Here is a 24,122-nt window from a genome sequence, read left to right on the forward strand (position 1 = left end):
TCCAGAGCCTTTCGGCGCTGGTATCCTTTAAAGGAGTGGTCAGGCAAATTTTAATAAAATAAACGCTACTTGCCGGGGGCTTCCTCCAGCCCCAAGCTCCCAGGACCTCCCTCGCCGCAGCTCTGCCCGCAGCAGTTTGCCGGAGCTCCGACCCGGTCCCCGACGATGACGTCAGAGCGACCTGGAGGCCGCGCTGTACTGCGCCTGCGCGTTCGGCGCTGTCAATCACCGCCACGCGGGCCAGAGCGGTTTGCGCAGGCGCAGAACTACTGCACCTGCACAGTCCGCTTGGGCCCACGTGGCGGTGATTGACAGCGCCGATCGCGCAGTACAGCGCGACCTCCAGGTCGCTCTGATGTCATCGCCGGGGACCGGGTCGAAGCTCCGGCAAACTGCTGCGGGCAGCGCTGCGGCGAGGGAGGTCCTGGGAGCTTGGGGATGGAGGAAGCCCCCGGTAAGTAGCATTTATTTTATTAAAATTTGCCTGGCAACTCCTTTAAAACCACCCTGGCGTTCTGATTAAATCGCCAGGGTGGCTGCGGGAGGGTTTTTTTTTAAATTAAAAAAAAACTATTTCATGCAGCCAACTGAAAGTTGGCTGCATGAAAGCCCACTAGAGGGCGCTCCGGAGGCGATCTTCCGATCGCCTCCGGCGCCCAGAATAAACAAGGAAGGCCGCAATGAGCGGCCTTCCTTGTTTTGCTTATATCGTCGCCATAGCGACGATCGGAGTGACGTCATCGACGTCAGCCGACGTCGTGACGTCAGCCGCCTCCGATCCAGCCCTTAGCGCTGGCCGGAACTTTTTGTTCCGGCTACGCTGGGCTCAGGCGGCTGGGGGGACCCTCTTTCGCCGCTGCTCGCGGCGAATCGCCGCAGAGCGGCGGCGATCAGGCAGCACACGCGGCTGGCAAAGTGCCGGCTGCGTGTGCTGCTTTTTATTTCATTAAAATCGGCCCAGCAGGGCCTGAGCGGCAGCCGCTGGCGGTGTTGGACGAGCTGAGCTCGTCCAGACCGCTCAGCTGGTTAAGCCTCATACACAAGTACGAAGCATGTTGGTTGGAGGAAACTGACTTCATGTTAGATGCTAGTAGAGGGAAGGTTCTGGATATACCATACAGCCTTTCTTGAACACTCTCCTCTATGTGCACCCAAAGGACGACTCGGTCAGTGAGATGCTAATAATTTTTCAGTTGATGCAAATTTTATGTTAAATGTATGCAGCTGGCATATGAACCATATGAAATCATATGCAGTAGCTGTATTTGATAAGTGACAGTCTATTTGTACAGGAGTCTGCCAACAGTGTACACTCTAGGAATCTTGCAGTCTGGATCCTGCTCAGTCGCTTGTTGTGGTTCCCAGCAGCAATCGGTCAATTGCCTCATGTTCATCCTCTGTCTCCATTCTTCATAGAACAGAACATGCTCAGCAGGGAGCCCAGCAAGCATGTTTTCACTGTTCTTTTCCAAGCTGTCGCCCAAAATGATCACAGGATAACATTTTAAGTGGCAAGTGTCAGCTTCTTCTGCTAAACCTTTCAAATTTAGAAATCCCAGGTTAGTTTAGCTGTAAAATGACTACATTTGAGCAGGTGACATGTTTGGAGGAACACATGAAAATAGCTTGTGGCTGGGAGCTTGGTTTGCAGGTCTGACTCAGAAAGATAAGGCGATTGCACTCTTATCCAGTAATATAGCATCCTTGGGCTGCTTGTGTAAAGAACACACCCTGGAGGTGGAGCCATCTGTTAGCACACTGAAAACCTGCTGCCTCCTCCCCACTTGTGCTTTGCCCAATGCTAACTGTGATAGTAACTGACAGTCATGCACAAGTTCTCAGGAGCCTCTGGCAAGAGAGAGAACATGTTACCATAGGATGTCTGCAGGCATGTTTGTGTAGGTAAAGTAGTAGCAGTCACCTGTGCTGTGAAAATGTCTCTGGATTCCGGGTTACAGCTAATTACATTTTTAAAAAGTCAGTATTGCAAAGAGCAGCAGCATGACTGTGCTTCCCTGTAGCCAACACACCGCGAGCATGTGTGGCACCACTGTCCTGATCTGTTGTTAGGGCCCGTTCAGACTGCACGCGTTTCCAGCCGCGTTTTGGAAACGCGTGCAGGAGGCAGACATGCACGACATCAGACAGTTCATAGAGTGCACTGTCTGATGTTCACACTGCATGCGTTCCGGACCTGTGCGGTCCGGGGAACGCATGCTGCACACAGATTTTGCAAAAACGCGCGGCTGTCCCATTCACTTTTCAGTGATGGGATCAGCCAGGCAACGCACACAAACGCGGATGGCGTGCGTTACGCATGCGTGGCCGTCCGCGTTTTTAATGTGAACGGGCCCTTACTGGTGCCATGGAACACAGCGGCCACTGTGAACGTGGCCTTAAACTTGTGAGCACTTGTGTTTATGGCAGTTTCTAACAAGTAAAACTACTCTTCACATTAATTCCTATGTAATGCAAAAGTGGGGGTGGTAGTTGGTCCTGCTTTACTCGTGTCTGCGTTTGAGTGTAGTAATTTTCTGAATTCTGCAGTTTTGGTGGGACATGTTCAGTATTCTCAGCCAAGCTGTGGTACAGTTATCCTAATAGAATTTCTGTGTGATCAGATGATTGTGAGGTCACACAGCATTTAACCAAAAGGTAAGGAGTAACAAGTATAAAGCTAAAGAATTAGCCCGAAGCGTTGCCGTGGAAGTGATTAGGGCTAACATATCTCATTCTCGCCAGCCATATGCTGGGTAGAATTCAGCAGTCTATAGCTAGATCTTCCGTCGCCCATAGAGGTTCAACTGATCACATGTTGCGGTGTGGCATGCATATGCTAATTTTTGGGCACCTGTAGCCAATCTGCATATGTTATATATTTGTATGTGGAAAGTGGTTTGCTACTATTGCAGGATGCAGTGTGATGAGACAAACTTTTATCAGTGATACTTAACTTAATTTCATGAACTCTAAACCCGAACATTTGCTAACATGGGAGTTTTGTTGTACTCCTCCAGGGCACAGCACTGCTTGCACAAACATGAACCGGATGAAACTTTACCTGCAGCTTCTTCACAGAAGTCTCCCATGTGTGCAAAGCTACATCTAGACAACCCAGGGGCCTTATGGAAACAAATGCTGAGAACTGGTGAAGCAAAAGTGTATTTTCACCACAGCTGGCTAATGCTTAGAGAGGAGTATTACCTTGTCAGCTATTAAGATTGCAACTATGCTTTTGGGTTGTGTGGTGGCCAGTGACACAGCCAGCACTGTACAGATAGAGGGGGAGGAAGATTCCACTTAATATTAGTAAATATTGTATGCTTATGTTGCAGATTCCTAACTGGAATCTATTGTCATACTGGCCCATATGCAATTAACTTTTTCACCAAAGTTTTCTCCTAGGAGTTAACTTTTCATCTTCTATTAAAATAACTTTTCAACAGAAAATGTACCAAAAAGTAGGTGAAAAGGTAATATCCAAATTATTTTTAATATTTTCTTACCTTTCCGTGACTTAAAATGTATTTTATTGCCAAAGTTAAAAATATCACCTAGATGAAAACACAGGAGAAAAAAATAATTGCATATGGGCCGCTGTGTGTGGTAGACAGATTCCTTTCTGAATTACCTGTCTGCTAGGAATCAATCGTTAAGCCACATTGGATGGCAATCTATATAAGGCTGGATTCGCAGTAATCAGTTGCAGAACACGTGTTGAGTGTGGACTGCAATAGAGCCTGGACATAGACTTTGAAGAGGAGCTGTCAGCCATACTAGCTCAGGAAAAAACACTTATATAAGTAGACAAATACTTGCTCTACTTTCATAACATATGTATAGCAATGTCCACATTTTGATTTTAGTGACTTTTCTATAGTAAAAAAAAATCCTTAGGATTCTCCATTTCAACTGTCTGTCTTGAAGCCTATCCTGGTGTCATTTCCCTCTTTACTCTCCTTTGCCTGATTGTGTATGCTTTGCCCACCCTCCTCCTAGTCTTCAGGCACTCCCACGCAGCTCTGCAATAGAAAGTGCATTGTCTCAGCATGAGAAATATTGGCCAATCAGAGACAGAGGTGTGGGAAGGTAAAACAGGAGGGAAAGAGGCTTCAGCCAATCAGGCTGCATTAGTTAAGTCTGAGGGGAAATAAAGAAGCAAAAAAGACAACCCAGCATGCCCTGCAACTTCCTTTGTGCAGCAAAGTACCAAATAAGTCCGGTAAACTGGGGAATGATCATTTATCAACAAGAAAAGTATAAAAGTAAAGCATACTTATTACTTGTTTACCAGATAGAAATAAAGAATTGATTTTATGCCCGACAGTTACACTTGTTTAATACAAAGCCTGCTTGCAGCAAGTTAGAATAACGTCATCTGTTACAATGCAGTACTGTGATCGGGCTCATGGAATTGTATTGGTAGTGAGCTGACATGCAGAATTATGTAGCGCGCTGAGCACTGTGAACTAGCCCTTAGCGTATGGTCAGCTTAATTGCATTAAAATTTGCAAATACAGTATATTTTCAGTTTGCAGCAGTGGTTTTCTACCATTTGCTTGGAAAATCAACCTAATGCAATGTGACATTTGCACACAACTCAATGCATCTACATGATCTTTGATTTATAGTTATCAGTTACAGGGATTATCAATGAGTTCAGATTAGAGTCACTCAGTGGTGTAGTTTTCCTCCCACAGTGGCCCCCTAATGCTGGGTACACACTGCGTTCCCGCACTCGATGCCCCACTCTATTCCCGGCCACTCCATTATTTCCGAGCGCATTTCGATGATTGTTAGGTCGATTTGGCATACTTTACACAAGAATCAACCTAACGATCCATCGAAACGCGAATCGGACCTTTCTGAAATAATCGAGCTTCCGGGAATTGAGTGCGGGAACGCACAGTGTACCCCCAGCATAAAGCTAGCGAAGCTGCCTTTGCAGCAGCTGAGTTCCCTCCAGCAGGTATGTGGTTAATGAGACATTTTGGTGGTGGTTAAGCAGTCTCTTTGTTGGAAAATTGAAGGCTTTAATGAAAGCCGCAGCCATGCAGCATGTGTTGCTGTTTTTTCTGGCAGTGTGGTTTGAGGTATAGTAATCTTTTAATAATGCCCCTGCTTGCTTGGACAGCTGCTGTTGAAGTGATCATCTTGCAGCCCCCGCGTGCCGGCTGTCAGCGTCCACCAGTACAGGCAACTTGTTGCTCTTAGCAGATGTTTCAGGATATAGGTCATTTGATAACACAGACCTATGACGCCTTCAGTTGCCATCACTATTTGAGATCACAGCCACACACCAACTTCATAAATATTTCCGAGTTAGCATTAATTTAATACGCGAGTTTGTAGTGGTGACCAAGAGACAGATAATTTTGATCTTGAGGATAGTTGGAAGACAAATGTTTTCTGAAGTAGGTGATATGGCATCGACAGTCCAGATCCACGCATGATGGTGTATGAAAAGGAGCATTCAGCATAGGGCTAGCCACCTTTGTGTTGAGTATGTCTGTAGTTACCTTTCTGTTTCATTAAACCAAACAAAAAAAAAAACACTATTGTGTGTTTTGCATGTTTTGATGCATTTTTTTATTGTGAAACGTCAACTTTTTAAAATAACTTTTTAGCACTTTACAATTGAAAAGTACCAAAAAAGTAGGTGAAAAGTACTGTCAAATTGTTTAGTATTTTTTGATTGCTGTAGTTTAAAATGTGTGAAAATGACACCTAGGAAAAAACTTAATAGAATTGCGTATGGGCCAAAAAGTTGATAAACACATTGTCATACAGTTAAAAAAAGTTATAGTAACTCATTGGCATCAATCCACAATGTTGACTTAGGCCTGGTGCACACCAGAGGAGTTTTTCTGAGCGTTTTGAGTTTTTAAATCTGCTGCTAATGTTATCCTATGTCTGTGCACACTGGAGCAATGAGGTTTTGTAAAAAAAAAAACATAGCATTACATTGGAAAGAGCTTTTAGAGGTTTCAAAAGCTCTTCCCAATGTAATGCTATGGGGTTTTTTACAAAACCTCATTGCTCCTGTGTGCACAGACACATAGGCTATTATTAGCAGCAGATTTAAAAACTCAAATGCTCAGAAAACCTCCTCTGGTGTGCACCAGGCCTAAGACTGGATAAATATGGTGAACAAATCCTTACTTTCTATTGTCAATATCTACTTTTTGTAGATCATCTTAATAAGTTTGACAAGATTTGGTAGAAATTATGTGAGGTAATGTTGGATGCATCTATTGAGATTAGGTGGGAATAAAAAGGCACTCTCTTGCGTTGCCTTTCCATGTTGGATTAACCACTTGTGGACCACAGTTTTATACTTCCTAGTGAGGCCATTTTTTAGCAGTTCAGCACTTCACAACTTAAACAGTTTATTGCTCAGCCACACAACTTGGCACACAAATTAATTCTACCTCCTTTTCTTCCCACTAATAGAGCAGCCCTTTGGTGCTCTCTCTAATTGCTGCTGCGACTTCCTTTTTTTTTTTATCAAAAAATCTGTTTAAAAAAACTTATTTCCTTTATTTTCCCCCTTAAATTGACCCTAGACTGCAATCCATACACTACATATTACATACATGGGCATCAGCCTATGATGTGGATTAGATTGTGAACCATTAGGAGGGACAGTTAAGTGACAAGGCTGTCCCCTGTACAGTGCTGTGCTAGATCACAGCACTGTACACGTTTGTTACAAAAAACTAGTCTGCCAACTCGGATCATGGCTAGTAGGCTGATGACAGAACCCCGCTTTGTTTACAGCAGGGAATGTGAGCAAGCGCTCTTTCCCTACAAATCTCGCTCCTTGTGAGATCAAGCGCCCTGGTGTGATTGAGGAACAAGAGAGCTACTCTGCGTTAGGTGGTCGCAGAGAGGTTAGATAGCATTTTATAGATATCTATCTCCATCTTCCACAGATAAGCTGAAGTGATAGCAAGTTGCGGAAAACGTGTGATTTCCATGTAATGCCTAGTAAACACCATACAATTTTCTGTTAGATTTACCTGCCAGATAAAGTTCAACATGTTGGAAATGTATCTATCTGCCGAGCAATTAGGCATTGTTCTACTCAGCAGGAGATAAACAGAAGACCATGCACCAGAGATAATGACCAGTCTCTACAGAAAATTGTATGGTGTATTCCCAGCATAATGCCTAGTACACACCATACAATTTTCTATTAGATTCCATCATACAATTTTCTGTTAGATTATTTTCTGTAGAGATTGGTCATTATCTCTGGTGCATTGTTTTCTGGTTATCTCCTGCTAAGTTGAACAATGCCTAATTGCTAGGCAGATAGATTTACCTGCCAGATAGATAATTTCCAACATGTTGGAAATTATCTAACCATCTAACAGAAAATTGTATGGTGTGTACCTAGCATAAGATCACGTAAGTAAAATGTCTAGATGAGTTGGACCTATGGATGTACCAGAAGTGAAACATGGTTAAAGGACGCCTGAAGAGAGAGCGATATGGAGGCTGCCATGTTTATTTCCTTGTAAGCAATACTACTTGCATGGCTATCCTGCTGATCCTCTGCCTCTAATACTTTCAGCCGTAGACCCTGAACAAGCATGCAGCAGATCAGGTGTTTCTGACATTGTCAGACCTGACAAGATTAGCTGCATGCTTGTTTCTGGTGTTATTCAGACACTTCTGCAGCCAAACAGACCAGCAGGGCTGCCAGGCAACTGGTATTGTTTATAGGGAAATAAACATGGCAGCCTCCATAGTCTTCTCACTTCAGTTGTTCTTTACAGGAGTATAACGAGTTATCCAGCATGTTTACTGTATAATGGGATTTATGCTTTTCCTTTTCGTCAGGTGTTACGGTCATTTAACCGTTTAGCAGCCAATTTATTTAGAGGCTTGCAAGTGCTCCAGGCCATCTTGTTTTAGCACTTTTTTTTTCTTAGTCACATTTCTTTGCTTCTCATTAGCAACGCTGTAATGTGTATTCAAGCAACGCTGTAATGTGTATTCACGGCCACTTGTCACTAGAGGGCAATGTGAGACTGATAGAAGTTCTGCTTTCAGTTTCCATAGCCTCTGCTGGCTGAGGTCAAAAGCAGTGCACTTATCTCAAACGCGATAATTCCTTTGAAACTGCTAATGGGTTAATAATCTGGTGTTTCTTTAAATTCTGTAAATTTCATTTGAACAAGCTTAGATGGCACCTGCACACAATCTGGATTCTCAGCAGATTAAACAATAACACTTGCCTGGCATACTGCTGATTGCATGCATTAGTAGTGTCTGAATCACACACATGAAACCAGGGCTGTGGAGTCGAGTTGGAGTCTGAGACATTTTTGGTACCTGGAGTCGGTGGTTTCATAAAATGAGTTGGATTATTTTTGTACAGACTCCACAGCCCTGCATGAAACAAGCATGCAGTCAAACATCTTATCTGCATGCTTGTTCAGGTGTTACTAAAAGTATTAGAGGCAGAGGATCAGCAGGACAGCCAAGCTATTTGCATTGTTTAAAATTAAATCTGACAGCCGCCATATCCCTCTGGCCTTCAGTTCTCCCTACTGCTGTCTCCTAGAAGTCATTGCATGAGACCTCCAGGAGCCAATGAGGAGCCTGGACAGAAGAGCCAGCAGGGAGTTATGGTTAGAACGCCTGGGGAGTATAAATGAGGTAGTGGGGGTGGACCTCCCCATTGTTAGTGAGATGTAGTGCAGTAGGGGTGTTGGTGCAGTGTTTATATGTAGAAAAATGTGTGGAATGAATAGTTTGCTTATTGAGTGATGCTTTCTTGAAGTTTCTACATTGGCACTAAGCACTACAGCTCCTAGGTAGTATAGAGTAACTTATTGGATGAATGTCAGATATGCTGCGTTTTCTGCTGCAGTGTTGTCTTGTAGGTGCTAGAATCCTGTGTGGTCTCTAAACAGTTGTTTTGGCAGACTATATGAATGGCGGCTGAAGTAGTTGAGCTAACACAGTGCTTAGTAGTCCTGCATTTTGTTATCATAGATTGTGCTCTGGAAAAGGAACGTACAGGTAGTTATTGCAAACTTCAAAATAAAAGCCAGTTGTGTACATGTTGACCTTCCACTTGTTAATATGAAGTATTAATTCCTCTTGTTGAACAGGTAGCTGAGCTGGTATTAGACAATTGCCGGTCAAGTGATGGAGAAATTGAAGGTCTGAACGATAGTTTCAAGGAGCTAGAATTCCTCAGTATGGCCAATGTCGAGCTGTCGTCTCTGGCAAAACTTCCACAGCTGTCCAAGCTCCGAAAAGTAAGTCACTTTTTTTTTTTTTTTTCCATCGTGCTCCTATCCAAGAATGTGTAACTTTTTTTGATTGGTGCTGCGCTATTTTCATGCATTTGTGCACCTATTTTGGAGAACAATTTCATAGCTGCCTTTTTGTTTGGTAGCTCAATTAGGATTTTTTTATGCAGTCATTTTAATAAAATTTAGACAAAAAATTCAGTACACTTTTTTAAAAGTACTGTACATATGCATCTATTGCATTGCATACACAGACTGTTTTTTTTTTTTTTTTTTCCTTTATTCCATTGCTCCAAATCGTTACTGTTACCTAATTGTACTACCAGTCTAATTTGCGCTGGTACATAAACTTGTTGCTTAATGAGTGACTTTGTGTACTTTGCAGTTGGAGCTCAGCGATAACAGTATCTCTGGAGGCCTGGAGGTATTAGCGGAAAGGTGTCCCAACCTCACTTACCTCAACTTAAGTGGTAACAAGATTAAGGATCTGAGTACAGTGGAAGCCCTTGTAAGTAATAATTCTGTTGTAGTGTCATCTGTGCAGCTTTTCTTTTTACTGTAAAGTATGCTTTCTGGGTGGGGATGGTCCAGTCTGTAGCTATCACTACATGGGGCTGAAGTAGAATGCTATACATGCTGTTTTGCCTCAATGTTTAGGTAACAACCATGCACAAATAGTGAGTTGAACAAATGCCTGAAAAATGTATCTCAAAAGAAGAAAACTTGTTACGTGGGTTGCACTGCTTTGTGAATGGGATGTTTATTCCCCACAACGACTTGTTTTCGGCGACTGTCGCCAGGAGCGGGATAGAGGGCGAGCGCAGCTAGGGCCGTGCAGGCACAGTGGAAATTGACTGGCTGAGTCGCCGAAAAAAGTTAGTCGCTGGTGACGACGACCGGAGGATCGGTTTGTCATGGCACAGGCGGCTGCGGTTTCCTTTAAATGTCCTTATCCCCCCTTTCCCCAGTGGTTTTATTATTAAACTTGCACTTCTGCTTGAAGTGACAAATAAGCTCAAGATTGATATTTAAAGTAAGATGAGAAAAATTGCTTTAAACTAATGCTGGGAAAACACCATGAGTTTGTTTTTGTGGGGGGTTAGGCAGATGGATCCATAGATAATTACCAAGAGGTCCAATCTGACTGTTTTTCTGATCGATTTTTCTCAGAAGTGAATGGAAATTGATCAGCCAGTAAATCTTCTGAAAGACTCATCATGTATTCCCTGCATAAGCAACAATAATCTTATGTTTTTGGCAGTGTTGTATTTTAATTCAGTTGTGTGGATCCAAAAGTAGCCCTGTCATTTTCCTTACAGGAACTTTGTTAGGGAAATATTAAAATTTTAAAATATATGTGAATTTATGCAATTAAGTAAGTTTCTTCCAGAGTAAAATGAGCCATAAAATACTTTTCTCCTATGTTGCTGTCACTTACAGTAGGTAGTAGAAATCTGATAGAACGGACAGGTATTGGACTAAACCATCTCCTCATGGGGGGTTTACAGGGATGGCTTTATTTTCAAAATGCACTCAGTGAATGGCAATTGCTCCCTCCAATGCAAAAAAATGTGTACGATGAGCAGAGAGGTTGGCCAACATCTTTGTATAAATTCTTTTCAGTGAGTGTCTTTATAAAGAATAAAGGCCATGCTGAGAATCCCCTATGGAGAGATGGACTAGCCCAAAACCTGTCGGTAATGTCAGAATTGTACTACTTACTGTAAGTGACAGCAACATAGGAGAGAAGTAATTTATGGCTCATTTTACTCAGGAAGAAATGTACTTCTTATTTGTATGTGTTTAAATTTTAAGATTTTCGAGAAAGTTCCTCTTTAAAGTGAGTGTTTACCATTTCAAAAATAAAAAAGTCGGATACTCACCTAAGGAGAGGGAAGGCTCGGTCCTAATGAGCCTTCCCTCTCCTCTCCCGGTGCCCGGTCCCGCGCAGGATCCCCCGTGGCAGTATTCGACCAGTTCGGTCAAATACTGCCACTTCCGCATGCCGAAGGGAGCTTTCGGAAGCCTTCAGGAGCACTCGGGCTCCCGAAGACGGGCCGCTCCATACTACGCATGCGCGAGCGCCCTCTATGACGCACTCGCGCGTGCGTAGTATGGAGCGGCCCGTCTTCGGAAGCCCGAGTGCTCCCGAAGACCTCCGAAGTCCCTGCTGCGGCGGACGCGACCTGTGAGCCAGCGCAGCACTGAGGGCACCGGGAGAGGGAAGGCTCATTAGGACCGAGCATTCCCTCTCCTTAGGTGAGTAACTGACTTAATTTTTAGATTGGTACCCATTGGCTTTAAGGCAATGAAGCATGGCCTGTATAGGCCTGATATGTTGCAAGTTTAGCAAACCTGGTGAATGGCTTAACAGTTGACTCTTCCTTTGCAGGTAAACTTAAAAAGTTTGAAGAGTCTGGACCTTTTTAATTGTGAGCTCACCAACTTAGAAGATTATCGAGACAACATTTTTAATAAACTTCCACAAATCACGTACTTGGATGGCTTTGATCAAGAGGATAACGAGGCCCCTGATTCCGAGGAGGATGAAGATGAAGGTATGTTCAGAATCAGGAGCATCATGATGAAGTTTAATTCTGAGTCTGTGGCAGTGTATTAGGGACCGGAATTGGACACACTGGAGAAATAGCCCTCCATTTTGCTTTAAAGAGACTCCGTAACAAAAATTGCATCCTGTTTTTTATCATCCTACAAGTTCCAAAAGCTATTCTAATGTGTTCTGGCTTACTGCAGCACTTTATACTATCACTGTCTCTAATAAATCAATGTATCTTTCCCCTGTCAGACTTGTCGGCCTGTGTCTGGAAGGCTGCCAAGTTCTTCAGTGTTGTGGTTCTGCTATGAACTCACCCTTCCAGGCCCCTCTATGCACACTGCCTGAGTGTTATTTAGGATTAGAGCAGCTTCTCTCTTCTCTCTTATCTTTTACAAGCTGGATAAATCGTCCTCTGAACTGGCTGGGCTTTCACATACTGAAGAATTACAGACAAGGGCAAAGCTGTTTGCAGGAAGAAACAAGCAGCCTGAAACTTCAGTGCATGAGAACAGGGGAAAGAAACACACAAATGATCTCTTGAGATTCAAAAGGAAGGCTGTATACAGGCTGCTTGTGTATGGATGTATTTTCTATGTGTGGACATACTGTACATCAACCTACTTCCTGTTTTGGTGGCCATTTTGTTTGTTTTTATAAACAAACTTTTTAAAACTGTTTTTAACCACTTTTAATGCGGCGAAATTGTGTCAGAGGGTAATAGATGTCCCCTAACGCACTGGTATGTTTACTTTTGTGCGATTTTAACAATACAGATTCTCTTTAACCCTTTGGGGACCTGCTGCCTAACCCCCCCTTAAAGAGAACCAGAGATGAACATAATAAATGTATACATACCTACGGCTTCCTCCAGCCCCATCAGCATGGATCGCTCCCACTCCGCCGCCTCTATCGCCGGTAACAGGTCCCGTACCTTTGGCCAGTCGCCGCAGGCACAGTGCGCTCCTTACGTGCTGTGCATGCGTAAAGCAGGCGCCGGCGAGACAGAGGGGGAGTACCTGTGGATGCGTACAACTGGCCGCGCCTGCTTAAGTGACCGGGCCCAGTACCGGGGATAGAGGCGGAGGATGGCAGTGTGGGAGCAATCCATGCTGATGGGGCTGGAAGAAGCCCCATGTATTTATAAATCTAGTGTTTTTGTTCTCTTTAAGGACCAGGCATTTTTGCTGAAGGGGGGGGGGGGGTGCGTTCAGGGGGTCAGGCAGCCGGATCCCCTCTGTGGCATGCTGGGCTTTGTGTTTCCCCCTGTATGCAACAGCCATTACTCGCCTCCCAGGCTCCAGCAATGCGCCACTGTGGACCCCTCTGCTCTGGCCGGCATCCCCGCACGTAGTGCCGCTCAGTTCCGGGTTGCAGCTTGATGACGTCATCAAGCCAGGACCCGGCACTGATGTCAGAGAGAGCGAAGATGCCGGCCAGATCGGTGGGGAGTGCCGATCGGCGTGCGAAGGGCATAGCCACATCAGGCTAGAACAGCCACAAGTGCAGCGTAGGATCCAATACAGGCGGTCCTCAAAAGGTTAATGCAGTACTGTTGGGCATCATAACTGTATAGTGGTGGAAAGTATGTACATATTATACATAGAGGCCACTGTCACTGAGGCACTGGGAAGTCCCAAAATTTGATTGCACTTTCTGGTTTGCAAGGCCATGCAATGCCTCCTCCCGTCCACCTGATGTAGTTATCTGAACCTCTGCCCCATACCAGGCAGCTATAAGATGGAGTTGGCAGTTTAGCCAGTCTAATTTTCATTATAGCAACTCATCTGGTTTACATATACTTATATGAAGCACTTGTCTCCCATGTTATTGTCGCTTACAGTAGGTAGTACAAATCTGACTGGTTTTGGCCTACTCCATCCCCTTATGGGGGATTCAACCCTGGAAAGGATCTACACAAGGATGTCAGCCAGCCTACCTGCTCATCGGCACACTATTTTTGCAGTAGGATTAACTGTAGTTCAAGTGCTTTTGAAAATAAAATGCAATATTCATTACTTTTCTTATTTCTATTGCTTATAGTAGGCAGTAGAAAAGTGGGAGCCATAATGGGCCTCTATTGTGAAAAACTGAAATGTTTACATATACAATGGGTCTCCAATATTAACATTTTTAATATCGGAGACCTATAGTCTATGTAAACATACATTACAGTTTTTCACAATAGTGGCCCATTAAGACTCCCACTTATGTTGTAACAACCCAGCTAATAGATGAGCGAGGAAGCGATGGAATTGTTTAGCACAGGGAAGATTGGACTTTGTTTTGACCTTGTGCTCTTGTGGTTTTTTCTTTTTTTTTTTTTTTGTGCAGAGGATTATCCAGAGGATGATGAAGATGAAGCTGGCCCTCCTGGGGAGTATGAGGAGGAAGACGAAGAAGAGGGTGAATCTGACTTGGGAGAGGAGGAGGAGGAGGAAGTCGGCCTTTCATACTTAATGAAAGGAGATATACATGTAAGGTGTTTTTTTTTTTGGTTTTTTTTTGTGTGTGTCTTGTAAAATCAAAGCAGGTCCATCTCTAAAATCTTCTTTCACTCAAATTAATTGGGCAGTCATTTATTGGCACATTTGCTATGCAATAATTTGTCTGTCATAAACTAAGTCAGACTAATTTTTGCACAGCAACAACGGTTCTGCTTTGGTGCTATTTGATTAAATTGCGTGCCCAAATACATAAAAAATTATCTGTACCCAACCGATTACTAATTTGTGGAAATTACACAGTTGCTGGTAGCGGTTTGTTTTGGTAGACAGGAAGAGGTGGGACAGTATACACGGTACATTAGAAACACAAACCGCACTCTCTCAAGCAGTCCAAGCTATTTTTGCCAATATCCACGAGTCCCAACGAGTATAAACGCAATGTTCAGTATTCCAACCTGAAAAGATGGTACACATGTTGAAAATCGGTATGGTGCATCCAAAATCAAAGGAGGCTTACCAGGGGTATCGCTCCTCCACATCAGGTCATTATGATCCCCAGCATCACTGGCATTATGATCTCTTCACTCCAGGTTAGAATTCAATCTCTGAGAGGCCATCTTAGTGGAAAATAAATCCACAAATAGCAGCACATCTTGGTACTGCATATGCAGTAAATCTCTGATCTTGGACAAAAAGTACGCAAGGGGTGCAATATCTGCCTTATATTGGCACTTAGGGATGTAAAGCAGGAAGCCAGGTAAAAGTAAATAAAGGGCTCAAACTTCTAATTTATAAGTTGGTGTATAAAGTCAGCGCAGGTCTATAGTAATACAGCTTTCGTCATTTTCTGGTATACAGGATCTTCGAACAAAAAGGTAAAGAAGCAAGGCTTACCAGATTCCAACAACCCACATTATAAGGTTGTAAACGAGATTGATAGATGGTCCGCAGAACTTTCAAATGGTGTCGTTTCACCAGCGATGTTGCACACCACAGATTCCTCCGGAAATAGTAGATATCCTGAGGTCGCAGAGACTCGCCAAAGGGGAGTCCAGTAGGACAGTGACATGAAAGAGATGTACGGCACATCTAAGTGTAAACCGTCTTTATTACATAACAAGTAAAACAATTTACAAACAAGGATAAAAGAAACTCACATACGGGGCCCATGCAGTGGGAACCCCGAAAAAGTAGCGTGCATAAAATGGTCAATAGAAGACCTCAAATAAAATGGTGCCGCCTGTCGCCTTCCCTTGTGTGGACTTTTGGGCATTGTCCTTCTCGGCTGCAGTCGCCTTCTGCCTTGGCGCTGACACTTGTTTTTTATATAAGTTGGTGTAGTTTAATAAATTTGTTCTTGAGCTCTTGATGCAATCCGCCTACTTCTACCCTCTTCAGTACACTTCATAAATGTTTGTATCTGTATTCCACCCTAGGATGAAGAGGATGATGATGATTATGTTGAAGATGGTGGTGATGGAGAAGAGGAGGAAGAGGAAGGTATGTTGTAATTCATCTAATAAGGGTTAAGAGCTTTGTCACTCAGGTGTCACTGGCAAGTAGTTTCTTTTGATGGCAACTCCATTAGGATGTATTACAGTCTAGCCACAAAAGGTATCTGTTGCCACTGTGTTGGTGGAATACACAGATTATAATTACTGCCTTACATCTGATATTTTTAAATACATTTGTCACCATGTCCAGAAAGGAAAGATGATCAATTGAAATCAGCACAGCATTCCGAAGCTTCAGGAGCAGAACTCAAATTTAAACTTATTGGGGGGGGGGGGGGGGGGGGAGAGGGTATACTCACCCTTGCCCGCCACCTCTGCACTGCAATCCTTGTCACATTCTTTCTGTGTGATACTTCCTGTGCAGTATTGTGGAAATTAAAGGTGCGTACTCACGCACTACTGGTTAGAACGACTGGTCCATCAGACCCTCCCGCTGGGCGGGCGTTCTACTGACAATAATGCATGTGTACAGTCTATCAGCGGATGATAAGGCTGTCTAACAGACTGTACACACGCACTACGGTCGGGAGAACATCCGCCCAGCGGGAGGGTCTGGTGGACCCGTCCTAACCAGTAGTGCGTGTGTACGCACCTTAAGAGGCAGCAATGACTGAGCTACCCAAGCTTATTGTGAAAGCTACCTGGAGAGATTTCGGTGCTGGTTAAACTAGCCATGCATCTATCAATGATAGGCATATTCAACAGACGAATCTCTCTAATTGATTCTGATTAGAGAGAGATCTGTCGGCTGCCCATACACTGCAGGCCGATTCCCAATCGATCCGGAATCGGCCTTGTGGCTCCAGCATCCCGACGCTTTCCCCTAATGTTAAGTATCCTTCCAGTGCCTGTCCACAACCTCCGCTTGTCCACCACTGCTTCCAAAATTCCTCCGAGGTTGCTTAGTAACGCGGCCACGTGTATGGCAACCGTGTGGCGCATATGTATGTAGAGCAGAGGAATCATGGAGGCTGCGGACAGGTAATGTATAATGTGCATCGGGGGGCACTTAACATTGCGGGTGCAGCGCTGGGGGTTTTGTCACGTTCGTCGATTGTTCCCAAATTGCACTCCGTCGCCGTCACGTACCCGATCGAGCAAGTCGGCTCAACAGCTTGCAGCATGCGCAATCTAATTATGCCTCCAATTTCGTCCTGTAATTGGTCGTAATCACTAGGGTGACAGTTTGGGGACCCAATGCTCTACAGATGCATTGCTCTGCCGTTGCCTAGCAATACATCTGTACAGCTCTGCGGTCTGAATTGTTGCCCTAGCAGTTGCATCTGATCACTTCAGATGCACAGGCTGGCGATAATGGTCCAGCTAGTAATTAAATAAGGCATACCTAGCATTTTAATTAGGGACCAAATCATATATTTTTATAGGATATATTACAATCTCGCAACAAAAAAAATTGTATGGTGTGTGTGGCCACCTTTAGACTTGCAAACATCTCGTGTAAATCAATGATTATGGATGAAATTGATTTAACTTTCATTTTTCTTCTGCAGAAGAGGCGGAAGCTGTAGAGCGGGGCGAGAAGAGGAAGCGAGATGCAGAGGATGAAGGAGATGAAGATGAGGATTGAAGCACTGTTTGTGGGATGCGAGGACCAGTGTCTTTCTGAGCCCCTGGGGTTGATGCTAGAGCGATAATGCAGATGTGTATGTCTGTACCTGTAAAATAGTTGTCCCTACAGAATTTAACATGTAATTTTTTTATAGGAAAAGGTGTGGTTTTTCAATTTTTGTGCCCTTTTTATCATTCCAATTTAAGACTGTAAGATCCTTATTAGCAATCTTCCTTAGAATAAACATCATTCTGAATACCCCTTCCACTTCCCATTCCCCTTTTCCCCTTCCTTCACTGCCTTTTTAAATTCCAGAGGCATGGCAAACTCCTTTGGGGATGAATTGGCTTATTGTGAATATGGATATTAAATCATGTTTTTTATGAGACAAATATTGGCTTTGTGATGAAAGTGTGTTCTGATTGGTAAAGGAAAAAGTTTGGAATAGTAACCTTGTCATAAGACAGAGGCCTGGCTGACCTGGTCCTGAAAACACTGGTTGCCTGCCTGTGATGCCAATCCTCTGGCTATGATGATTTCTGGGTTACTCATCTGAAATATACAGATAACGTTTGTTTGTTTTTAAAGCTTAGAAAATTGCAGCTTCTATTATTTTAACAGATGTTTTTAAAGTGACCCTGTAGCAAAAAGTGCACCTAGAGAGTACTTGCCACAGGAGGGGGGAAACCTCTGGATCGTAAAGAGGATTCTTAGCAGAGGTGCTCCAGCGGTGGGACCCCCGAAGTTTTGCTTGTTGGCGCTGCACGCATGCACCCAATAAAGCGGAGAGCCGCAAGTGTGCCAGGCCACTTATTGATTGGGGGTGCCAGGGCTGGCTGAGGAAGGGGGAGGGAGGCCTCATTAGGATTCAGAGGCTATCTCAGCCTAACGGGGGGGGGGGGGGGGGTTGACATTACAGCCAGGTGAGCTTGCGAACAGTTGTAATCATATCAATAAGTGACCTGGACGTCGGTAACTCAGCTGGATAGAAGATTCTCACATATCAGTGTACAGATTAGTTTTTACCAGCCAATTTAACCATGTTAAATATTGCTAATTTTGCAAAAAAAATTATTTGACAGTAACTGAAAAATGATTAATTTGCAACAGTGCCCCTTTAACGTTGGTGTACATTTTCAAATATACAAATTTGTTAAATAGCTGTACTTGCCTGTACGTTTTTTCTACACAGAAGCAATTTTCTGTAATGCAGGCCTTCAGCAGGCTGTGCCAGCATAGTGACTGATGCAAGCCCCTGCTCCCCTCCTTCACATTAAACTGAATGTAGATGAGGTGGGTAGTGAACTGTGCAGCAATAGAAACAAATGTGCAAACTATTTCTCTAATAGTCTGCCTCTGTGTCCAGCCCTTGCCACCACCTTCAGTCACATTTTATCTTGGAATGCTGGGAAATGTAGTCTGGTGTGTATTTGTCGTAGTTGCGGAGTCATGTGGTCACTCCTGATTTATACACCCATTGGCCAAATCAATAGGTCAGGAAGCTAGTTGTAGTACACTGGCAAGCATGATGTTTGCAGTTCACGTATCAACCTGACTTCTGTAGCGAGACGTGTTAGGACATTTTGTTTGGATCCTTATTGCACATTCTCTGTGTTATAATTAGGGGGCATAACATGTAAACAGAGGTTTCCCTCTCTTCAGTGCTACATATTCCCCTTCCTGGGTTAGTCTTCTGCCCAAATGTGAAACACCTCACAGGATGCATAATGTTCTGGGATAGCCATAAATGATGCAGTCTGTGCAAGTATACCTGTATGTCTCGCATGAAGGAATTTTCAGCAATTTCCTTAAGTAGGCCTTAGTGAACGACTGTGCCTGTTTTTAAAAACCGATTGAGTTATGCTATTCACAAATTCAGACAGTCTTGCCAATAGCTGAACTACAGCAGTTACTCTTTAGCGCCACAGAAAGGCAGATCCTGCCACAGAAGTATTTGAGTTTAGTGAAAGTTCTGTCCCTACCTAACAGGATAGTTTGTGACAACCATCTTTTGCATTTTGAACTTGATTGGATATCCGCTGACCATGACTAACTGGATGTATGTAGATACGTCCGCAAATCACAATGCAGTATATGGCTTAACAGGCACTATTGGTAATATACAGGAGTAGAAAGTCCCAGATAAAGTCATGGATCATGAAGTAAATAATCGTGTAGTAAATAGATTATGTAGTAAATACAAAAATGGGATGTATGTGAGCAAATACTTGTCTGTGGCCATCAGTACCTCTCCTGTGAATGAAACAAGCTATTTTATGCTGGGAACATACAATGACATTTTCCGTCTGATCAACTGATGATCGGATGGGAATTTGTACCGCGTGCATGTCCAGTCTGCTCCTGAACGATAAAGGTATCGATTTTTCCAATGATAACTTCGCAAAATTGATTCCTTTCTCGATCTGAAACAGATTGAACATGTTAGAAATAATCATCCGATTCACGTCGATCGGATGGGAAATTGCATAGTGTTCCCAGCATTGCTTTTTTTTTTTTTATTATTATTATGGCCTTTCCATTACATATTGTCCATGTACTCACTGAAAAATGCAATACTTGTAGGTCAGTTTTTGGTGCACAAATTCAATATTCTCTCAACCTGTTAGTATTATGGAATTACCGGTAAATCTGTTCATGCTATGCAGTTCTACAGTATAACCACTGGATGGCAGCGTTTGGGTTCAGCACAGCCATTGCCTGTCTCATATTTCTGTCTGCAGATTACTGGAATACAGATTTGATCAAGAAATACAAAACTAGTCAAGGTTTCCCTCCCTTTCCTGTCCATTACATTTTGTACTAAAATCCAGGACATGCTCATAGTCTCTACTGGTGTTAGCGCACAGATGCATGGCTGCTGTATGCTTCTTAAATCCAACTTAGGCCTGGTGTGCGATCTATATATAAATATATACATATACCAAAAAACAAACTATAACTTATGTTGTAACATGTAAGCCATTTTAATGCATCTTGGAAAGAAAACTTTCTAGAGACTCATAATGTCAGCCTTCAAATTTACTGTTTCCTTTTTTTCTTTTTGGAAATCTATAAGGGTGGGTTTTTATATTTGCAGAGGGGATTTGTCCTATTTGAGATACTCTTTTATGGCAGTATGTATATAGTGTGATCAGTTACTTTTGAATTCTCTTAAATGTGCAACTTTGTTTTTGAAATAAAGCCATAACAGTGTTAAATAGTCCAAGATGTAGTCATTTCACCCTTCGTGTATGCGGTTTTCATCAGCAGGTTTGTTCATTTACAATCTGTGTAGAGCTCTTCCATAACGTTTAGCAGCCAGTTTTTTTAATTAAATGCACCTACAGTACATATCCACCACATTAATACTGAAAAGGATTATATGGCAGATACCACATGAAATGGCACCAATACAGCCCTTTTATTTATTATTTTTTTAAAGGGAATCTAATAAATATAAAAAAAAACTCTGGGGGTCTCTAGATCCTAATGAGGCACCTCCAACACGACCCCCCGGTCCTCTTCCCCGTTGGGGAACCAGCGCTGGCAGCCCCCAGAAGCCAACCCAACACCTTGTGCTGCAATATTTACTGCGCTCCCGTGCAGTCACAGTATCCGCTTTCTGATCAGGCTCGCGTAGAGTTAGCCAAGCCCGATCAGGTCTAATATACTGTGCAGACGTGAGTTGTCTGCGCACTAGATCGGGCTTGGCCATTTCCATCTGAGCCAGTCTGTAAGCTGAGGCTGAGCAGGAGTGCAGATTGCAAATTACTGCCTGCACACCGCTTGTCTGGAGGTTTTCGGGGGAGCCAGCGCTGGATCCCCAAGGCTCAAGAGGAAAGGAAAAATCATTCCTGAGGCCTCAGGAATAGTTCCTGAGGCTTCCCGTTCCTCCCAAGGTAAGTACCCCATTGGGGAACTTTTTTTTTTTTTCTTACAGATCCACTTGAAAAGCTAACATGAAGAGAAAAGTTTTAAACTGTAACCAAGAATAGAACTTCATCCAATCAGTAGCCGATACCCCTTTACATGAGAAATCTATTTCTTTTCACAAACAGATCTGGGGGCTCTGTATGGCTGATATTGTGGTGAAACCCCTCCCACAGGAAACTGTGAAGACCATGGTCCTGTCAGTTTCCTGTCTGAACATCGTATTGTGGGAAATTGCTTTTTTGGCAGTTGGAAACAGCTGTAAACAGCTAGCAGCAGCTACTTCCACTGACATCACCTGCCAGCAGTAAAAATGTCACCATGTCATAATTGTCAGAATGTAAATCAGGGAGAGAAAATATTTTACAATGGGCAAACTCTGACTAAATCATTTATATATAATTGTAAAAATGAAGCACTTTTTATCACCTTATTTTCACTGGAGTTCCTTTTAGTGGGAATTCTGGATGCTCCAGATGCTGTCCACCACTGCTAGACAGGACCCTCTTCACCTCTGTGGTCGTGCGCCTTTTTGTTAAAGGATACTGCAGCCGAAAGGCTGCAGAGAGATAAAACCTGCATTGTGTAGGTAAAGAAAAGTACATACCGCTCCCTGCCGTCGGGTACCGCTCGTCAGCCACAGCTCCCGGTACTGGCTGACTCTCCTGACCCGGACATACTGCGCCGCACATGCGCAGTATGTCCTGTAATCTTCGCTTCTGGCGTCGCATCATGACGCCAGAAGTACGGACACTCCCCCGCCTCCTGCGTGTGCGCTCCAACGGCTCCACTATAAAGCTAGCATGTAGCTTTATAGTGAAGCCGCTGGAGCGCACACGCAGGAGGCAGGGGAGTGTCCGTACTTCTGGCGTCATGATGCGACGCCAGAAGCGAAGATTGCAGGACATACTGCGCATGTGCGGTGCAGTATGTCCGGGTCAGGAGAGTCGGCCAGTACCGAGAGCTGTGGCTGACGAGCGGTACCCGACGGCAGGGAGCGGTATGTACTTTTCTTTACCTACACAATGCAGGTTTTATCTCTCTGCAGCCTTTCGGCTGCAGTATCCTTTAAGCATGACCACACTGAGCATTATCAATAGCTTTAGATTGGGACCCTGTGCTGGAATGGTGGACCACAGGACAATCGGGGAAATCCTCTGGACTATCCAGAAGCTTCTCTCTTCTTAAAGATTCCACAAAAGGCATTAAAAAATACTATATATACTTTTTGGATTTAAAGGATGACCATCTAGGTTTGAAGTTTTGACTCTTGGTGCATTGGCATATTTAGTGTTTGTTAATCGCTCATGCGGACCAATCTTGAATTGCTGAAATTTTGTTTCCTGCACTGAAGTGTTTTCCTCACACAGGAGTTTTCACTGTCGGGCATACTGCTTGCTGGCCCCAGGAGTCCCCCATGCATAATAAATGTGATCCAATGGCTTTAAAACCTACAGCCAGCACTAGGCTAGCTAGTACAAGTGTCCGATCCCCGCCGCTCCCCCATTTATACATTGCTCAGCCTGGATCCAGCGATCGTGCAGCCTCCCTGCACAGCTTCGGTCTCTATAGGGAGGATTGGGTTTGTGCATGTCGTGAGATCCTCCCCATAGTGAAGACCGGAGCTGTGCAGGGAGGCTGCGCGATTGCTGGATCCAGGCTGGGTAATGTATAAATGGAGGAGCGGCACTGATCGGGGGGTGCTAGACACTTGTACTAGCTAGCCTAGTGCTAGCTAAAGGTTTTAAAGCCATTTGATCACAATAATTATACTAGGGGACACAAACTGACAAACGCTCAGGAGGTTAAGCGCTGGCGATTTTAGAAATCTTCCAAAAAGCGCTTGTACACTCATTTCTTATGAGTGTTCACATGTGAGTGTTTCAGTTTTTCTTTGATATTGCAAATGCACTACATGTACCTTTTTTTTTTTTTTTTTTTTTTTTTTTGCGCTTTGGCTTAATGGAAGGTATAGGGAAATTGCTTGAAAAAGCGGTTTCTATAGCGATTTCTGAGCGCTTTTGTGAATAAATACATTGTATTTATTCATTTCCGGCTACAAGAGTTGACTTCCCGACGTCAGGAAATGAAAATCTTAATCGCTCAGCAAAAGCGCTTTAAAAAAAGCTCAATAAATCGCTCAGCGCTTGTGATGGCGATTTATGTGAACAGGGCCTAAGAGCTGTTGCTCACCAAGAGAGCTTCTGAGTAAGGATGAACAGAAATTATGCCTATGCGCAGGCCTGGATTTACCTCACAGGAGCCCATAGGCACATACAGTATATCCTAGCACCTTCGACTTTGAACCTGCAAACCACCACCACTAAACTACACTGCAAGTGTTCTGTCTGTCCCAGCTGTCTCTTTTCCCTTTCTTCCCTTGCCCTTCATAGGTAGCTACAGGTTTTCCTTACTATTAGGTAGCTAGAGGAACCTCAGTACCTACATTAAAAATTACAGTTTGCTTTAAACCTAATAAGATGCCAATATATAAAATCACCCATGATAAAGTGATTTTCTCACCCCCAGGGTCTGTATTCCACATATAATCTTGAAATCCCTGCCCCCAGTGTGAAGTTGGGCTTGGGGCATTTTTTTTCTTTCCAAACTATAGGTACAAGGGATGCTGGGGCAATTAATGTCATAACTCCACCCCTCATGTCCATGTGATCTAAGCAAACGGACAACTGAAATAAGAATTATAGCAAACAGACATAAGATGGGCTTCTGCGGGTTTCCATGTCTCCTCTGCACTACAGTTTGTGAAAAGAGAAGTAAATTGATCCAGGCAGGCATAGGGCAGGGGAGTTAACTAGGCTGCAGAGGAGGGCACAA

At 43.7% G+C, this 24,122-nt stretch overlaps 1 protein-coding gene across 1 annotated transcript in view; it reads left to right on the forward strand.

Moving 5' to 3' along the window:
* The window catches only part of ANP32E (acidic nuclear phosphoprotein 32 family member E), a 30,763-nt gene extending 10,188 nt beyond the window's left edge, over positions 1–20,575 (forward strand). Inside the window, exons 2-7 of the mRNA XM_068253227.1 lie at positions 9,129–9,278; positions 9,658–9,780; positions 11,665–11,830; positions 14,161–14,303; positions 15,710–15,773; positions 17,299–20,575. Of these exons, the coding sequence (XP_068109328.1) occupies positions 9,129–9,278; positions 9,658–9,780; positions 11,665–11,830; positions 14,161–14,303; positions 15,710–15,773; positions 17,299–17,375 (723 nt within the window). The 3' untranslated portion in view covers positions 17,376–20,575. The remainder of the gene's footprint in view (positions 1–9,128; positions 9,279–9,657; positions 9,781–11,664; positions 11,831–14,160; positions 14,304–15,709; positions 15,774–17,298) is intronic.
* Positions 20,576–24,122: the final 3,547 nt, after the last annotated feature.

This window comes from Hyperolius riggenbachi, chromosome 9, assembly GCF_040937935.1.
Source record: "Hyperolius riggenbachi isolate aHypRig1 chromosome 9, aHypRig1.pri, whole genome shotgun sequence".
Classification (NCBI taxonomy): Eukaryota; Metazoa; Chordata; class Amphibia; order Anura; family Hyperoliidae; genus Hyperolius; species Hyperolius riggenbachi.